Source organism: Frankliniella occidentalis, unplaced genomic scaffold, assembly GCF_000697945.3.
Source record: "Frankliniella occidentalis isolate FOCC.00 unplaced genomic scaffold, Focc_3.1 Scaffold50, whole genome shotgun sequence".
Taxonomy (NCBI): Eukaryota; Metazoa; Arthropoda; class Insecta; order Thysanoptera; family Thripidae; genus Frankliniella; species Frankliniella occidentalis.
Window position 1 is genome coordinate 1,083,569 of NW_026267180.1, and position 6,207 is coordinate 1,089,775.

At 60.8% G+C, this 6,207-nt stretch overlaps 1 protein-coding gene across 1 annotated transcript in view; it reads right to left on the reverse strand.

Moving 5' to 3' along the window:
- The window catches only part of LOC113205155 (uncharacterized), a 19,549-nt gene extending 15,104 nt beyond the window's left edge, over positions 1-4,445 (reverse strand). The window contains exon 1 of the mRNA XM_026420662.2: positions 4,356-4,445. Coding sequence (XP_026276447.1) covers positions 4,356-4,376 — 21 coding nt within the window. The 5' untranslated portion in view covers positions 4,377-4,445. The remainder of the gene's footprint in view (positions 1-4,355) is intronic.
- Positions 4,446-6,207: the final 1,762 nt, after the last annotated feature.

Here is a 6,207-nt window from a genome sequence, read left to right on the forward strand (position 1 = left end):
AATGGGATTTCGGCGGCGGAGGGTGCTTCCAGGATATTGCGCCGGGGTGTCCTGATGAGCCATGTGGCGCAAGTGCGGCCCGCCCGCCTTCGGCCGCCACGTGTTGGCCGGCGAACGCCCCTGCGAGACCCCCTGCGCAAGCCAGACGGGAAATGCGACGAAGATTTCACTTTTCCTCGCGCGCTTTCATTTTGCAGCGCTTTTCTTTTGGTTCTCATTTTATTTGCGTGCAGGTCCCGTATTCGAGTCACGTCGCGATCGTGCGTGGGCAGCAGCGCCGACAGTGTTACGCGTCGACGAAGTGTAACGCGTGGGGCATGGGCAAGTGTAACGCGTGGGCCAGTAAGTGTGACGCGTGCGCAAGTAAGTGTAACACGTGGGCAAGTGTAACGCAATGTCAGGAGTGTGACTCACGATGTGCGCCGCGCGCAGCACAGGGCCGCGGCGCGGCGGGGATGGCAAACATTTATACACGTCATCGGCTCGGGCGGAGGGGGAGGGGAGGGGATATATGATAACCTCGAGACCCTGTTTATTCGCTGGAGATTCCAGGAGGGCTTCTGGAGAGGCGGGCGCTGGAAGCGCTCTGGGGGTGGGAAGCTTAGGCCCACTTTAAAGGGGATGATGCCTTTACGATCAAGTCGGGACACCCACCCAACGCGCGCCGCCGCCCGCCGCGCGTGAGGTGCCCGGCTGGGTGGTTTGAGTCCGTAAAGTGTCAAGGGCCACAGTCCGACTGACGGCTGACGGGACCGGTTCAGCAGCTGCCGCAGCGGGTTGCGTTCACGTTTACCTCCCTCTTGCACAGGCGCGGGTCGCAGGTGCAGCAGAGAGTCCCGGGTGCCGACACGCGCCGCCGACACCTGGACGCTTGACGGCCGCGGCGGCTGGCGGGGGAGTCCCCGGGGAGAGATGTGTCACGGTGACGCGGTCGGTGACGCGGGCGCTCTTCTCCCCCGCCTCCCCCAACAACGTCCCCGCCACCCCCGACGGGGTGAGGAGAGAAGGTCACAACGCCACGGAGTAAACTCGAGCAAAAGGACAGACATTTGTTGTTCCCCCACAGCTTACAAAATTACTAGAAAGCGACATACACTGCTGCAGGTTCAAGGTGTTGTCGTTGTTGATCAACAACGTCCAGTCGAGCGCTCGTTGTTTAAACATTTCCAATTTCCTGTCGTGTGTTGATCTGTCTTCGGCGCCCCCATGTGCCGGCGCGGGGAGGCAACCGGTGGGGGAGGAGGAGGGAGGCAGGGAGGCCCGTAAATGGTGATTGTGGGTGCAAGTGTGCAAGCGAGGTCGGAGGGGAGGGGAGAGGACGGGAGCGGCGGGAGGCGAGGGGTGGGGCACTTCGGATGGCGATGCTTGATAGGGATTTGGACGCGGAATGAGACTTTCCCTCTGTCTCTGCTGCCTGCGCTGCCTGCGCTGCCGGGGCCGCCTGTGGGTCGCCTCGCCTCCCCCACCTCGCGGCGCGGGGCTGCGGGGGTGGCGGCGGGAGGGGCGGCGCGAGGGGCGGGCTGGGGTCCCCGTCATGCCGATGCTGTCCCTGCCCTGCATGCCGCCACACAAACAGGCTGGGCGTCAGCGCGCGCGGACTGCCGGCCGGAGCTCCTCGTCCACGTGCACCGGCACCTCCGCGAACACCCACCGCAGCACCTCGTCGCACCGGGGAGGCTGCCGTCCGGACGCGCGAGTGCGAGTGATTGTGCAACGTAGGCGGGGCCGCGAGCCGGGCCAGGTCGGACCTCCCGCTGGTCGTGGTCGTCGCGGTCGAGCCGCGGTCGCGCAGCCGCCATCCTCGAGGATAATAGACTGACATGATTGGATCCGCGTGACACGCTCGACCCTCCCTCCCGCTCTGCCCGGAGGCGGGGCGAGTCCCTCGTCGGGACGAGCACGGGCAGCACCAGGACCATGTGAGGACGACACCTGCGGCGAGCCCGCCCCCCGAGCACGCCCTCCGTGATCTCGTTAGGGACCACTGGCCGCGGCCGCCCCCGGGCAGCAGGGGGTCGGGATGGCTGGTCCAGGAAGCCGTCGTCGAGGAGGCGGGAGGCTGCACCGCGACCTAGGCCCCGACCACGGCCACCTGCGCGGTGACGGCGGTGACGTCACCTCTCGAGGGCCGCCCGCACCGCACCGGTCGATATCCTCTCCGAGCAGCTGAAGAGGGGCGCCGGAAGGAGGAGAGAAATAAAAAGGACAAAGAAAAGGCAAGATAATCTCTCGCATAGCCGTTTGGCACCGAGTTGGCCTTGTTTTCATTCATTGGCGCCGCTCTGCCTCCCTGGGGGCCTCCGAGGCCATCGTTACGAGCGGCGTGTAGAGCGGAGTAATCAACGGCGGGACCAGGCGCCGGCAGCCTCGGCGGCTCGGCGGCAGCGCGGGGGTGTGCGGATACAAGTTAACCCTTCCGAGCCCTCCCGCACGCACCACGCCTCCCCTAACCTCGCCGCGCCCCGCGCCCCGCGCCCCGCGCCCACCCTCTCCACGGGATGCTGAATCGGCATGCGCCTGCGCGTCGGAGCGAGAAAAGAGTCTGAGTCATCTGAGCAGGTAATGACCCAGCAGAATGCAATCAGCGCGGGCTGCGCCCCTCCGGCCCCGCGGCGTCGGGGAAGTGATGGATGACGGGGACGTGCGCGTCCTGGGGCGCGTCCAGCGCGTCCTCCAGCCTCGGCCAGCACCTACATGACCGCCGTGCGGAGGACATGCTCGCCGAGGTGACCTTCCCCACGGGCCCCGGCCCCGGGCCCAGGGGAGGACAGCTTGGCGTCCAGCACGCCGCCGGGGACGTCGTCAACCTCGGCACCGTGGTGCACCGGCGGCCGCGCAAGATTGGCGGCTCCAGGATCGCCGTGCTAGCCGCCAACCGCAAGTCCAACGCGCAGCTCGTGGACTGGGACTCGCCCTCCACGTACACCGGCACCGTCAAGAGACGCCCCTCCGTCGGCGACCGCAACAGCTGCGCGAGCACCTCCAGCATGGGGACCTCGTGCAGCAGCGGGTCGACGCCCCCCACGCCGCTGTCGCCGTCCTCGCCGACGAGCCCGGGCACCGAGGCCTCGCGCCGCAACGGGAACATCCCTGGGCCCAGCAGGCTCAAGAAGCCCAACACCCTGGACCTCAAGCGCGTCCCGGATGACGGCGAGCAAGTGGCGCTGCGGCGCGCCGACCTCCGCCCTCCAGGCACTCGGCGGGGTGTCCTGGGCACCGGCACCATCGCTCGCGTCGGGAGGACGTCGCGGACCTCCCCGGGCGTGGACAACCTCAGGTCGCCCGAGGTGTGCGACAACGCGCCGGCAAAGAGACCGTCCCCGACGAGCACGCGGGCGGCGCGAGTCTCCAACGCCAACGGTTCCGACTCGTCACCTTCCCCCGGCGAGCTCAACGGGAACACCGTCCGGGCGGGCGGCCAGCGGCAGCCCTGGCCGCCGCCCACCACCTCCCCGCGGAGCCTCCAGGGGGAGCCGCGGGGCGGCCCGCTCAGCCCGTGCAGGACAAGAAGCACGCCGTCTCTGTCGCCGTCGCCGCCGGAGCTGGGTGCGTCCCTGTCCGCGCTGCTGCTGCGGGAGCTGGAGCGAGCCTCGGCCTCGGGACTCAGCGGACAGAAGGGACTCAAGGTAACCGCGACGGGGAGGGCCAGGCCTCGGGCCAGGCTCTCGGAGAAGAGGCTGGGTGGGGGAGGGGGCGAGGGGGAATAGCCTCATTGTGTTGCACACCGCCATAATCTATCAGAGGTGTGAGTGCGCACTTCCTCGCCGCCCTCACCGGGACCCTCTCGCCTCGAGTGCTTTTTCTTTATTTCTCACATTCCCATTACATTTCGGCCCTTTGATTCGCTGCCACGCCCTGCTGGGGGCGGCGCGGGGCAGGGGCAGGGGGCGGGGGCGGGGGGCGGGGGCGGGGCGGGGGCGCGCGCCCGACAAGTGGCGGCCACGTCCATCCAGTGCGTCCGGCCGGATAACAAATGGATATGGGTTTCCCTTGTAAGATCCCGGGAGTGTTCCGGTCCGAACGGCGTCCGCCACGCACAGGCCGAGCGCGCCCCGCGGCCAACAAGGAAACAATTTAAGCACCGCATGAGGGTCGTGAGGGTGGCCGTGATCGAGCCGGCCCCGCGAGCCCACAAATCTCGCCGTGCGAGGCGAGGGCCGGACGGGAGCAGACGCGTTTGGACCACTGAGCCTGCATCTGCTCAAAGGTTGAGGTTATGGGAGGCGAGGATGAATGGGAACGGGCAATGCAATGCGCCCTCCCGAGGGGAGGGAAAGGTGCGCCATGGATTTTATAAAGTTGAGATTGCACACTTTGCCTCCATGGTTTGAACAAATGTCGTCTCATTTACTCACCACCGATGTTTCCTGTTCCATCGTCAAGCAGGCCAGCTAAGGTTCAGAAGTTCAGACACGCAGATTGACGCCGCTGCTACTGATCTGCCGGAAACAGGGTCGGAAACGAAACAAAACGGGTGAAGTGAGCAGTTTCTCATACGTGTTGGGGCGTGCGTCAGGCGGGCATTCCCTTTCATCTATCCATCTATCTTTCTAAGTCTGGTCTGTTTCTGTTTGCTGAAATGCACTTCGCTGTTCCAGAAAAAGTAATTCATTTAGTCTCGTTACTTGCGAGTTCTCGCGAACGTTGCGTCGCGTCGTCGCGTTGTATCGCCAAAAAACTAAGAAGTTCTCTATCTGTGTCGCGTGGGGATGCCTGCATCGTTAGCAGTAATACCAAGGCAGGCTTTAGAGGTTATGATGGACCCAGTGACTTCCCACCTGTTGTTATCAATGGGTCTTTGGTACGAACGGCACTGGAAATGACCTCTCCATCCCAATAAAGGTTTGTGTTGCATCTGTAAACTGAAAAAATGTTATTTGTGATTGTGATATGGTGATACACTGTGACACCTCAGACCATTCGCCCCACGTCAAAGAGTTGTGGGTTCTCAGACTGAAATTCCCTTCCTGTAATTTACTTGGAATATACATTTTCTTCATATTCCTACCTACAAGTGGCCCTCTGCATGTGGTTTCTTCTAATTTTTTGTGGAACATATGAAGGTACGTGTTGGTGTTTGCAAATGTGATATTGTGTTTCCTTAACGTACTGCACTAATACTCAAAAATATGAAGCACTATCTTGAAACAATTATTTGTAGTTACCATTTACTTTAACAAGTTATAGCACAGGGTCATATATTATTTTTGTTTGGCACCTTTTCGAAATAGCAATCGAAACAGTCACATCAATTTACATGGCCAATAGTGGGTTGCGCAATGTTATACTATGAATCACTCCTTTTGGTTTATGTTTATGATGCAAACATTTTAGTAGCATTTTAGTAGCATGAGTTTGAAAAACCCGACGCCTCACTCAAGGTAAAAAGAGAAATCGAACTTCATCTATACCTTCAATGTTTACCATTAAAAACCAAACCATGCTCCTCACACTTCGTCTGTAGCTATAAAGCATTCCGATAAAGCTGAAATGCAGAAGAATGCGAGGAACAAGAAAACGGAAGTCACCATGTTAAAGCAAAGCAATTTCCGTTTTCTTCTTCCCCGCATTCTTCTGCATTTCAGCTTAACCGGAATGCTGTATTCCTCCTTGATGCTGTTTTGTTGCACACCAAAGTTTGTAGGGGTGGGTTTGAAGGGGTGTCCGTAGGTCACGTGATTTGTGAGTGACTGAGAGGTGCCACGGCTTCATGGCTTCATACAAAACATCACTGGATGCGTCTTGAGATGGGGAGTCAGGACGTTTTGTAAAACAATTTAGCGCCTCCCAGTCGCTCACAAATTGTGTGACGAATGGACATTTTTGATTTTGACCATTTCTCCTGGAATTGCCCAGGGTAGGTAGGGCTCCAAATATAATGGGACACTATTTTCGTCCCTGAAAAGGAGATGCTTTTAAGCACATGCACTACTTCACTTTGACTATTCGCATCCGGGCTGCTGATGTACAAGCAAACTTTTCCAAACAATCAAATCTTCGCCATAATCTTTTCCGAGCCCGAACACAGGCCGAATGACTGTCCGTTCTCCCCACTTGGACTTGTGGTGCGTGCACGACGATGACGCAGGGCCGCAGGTGCGGCACATGCATCTCGCCGTGCCACACCGGCCGCCTGGGCCCGGCGCCCCCGCGACTGCCGCGGAATGGGCGCCGGGGGACTCGGCCGCCGCTCCCACTGCTCCCGCC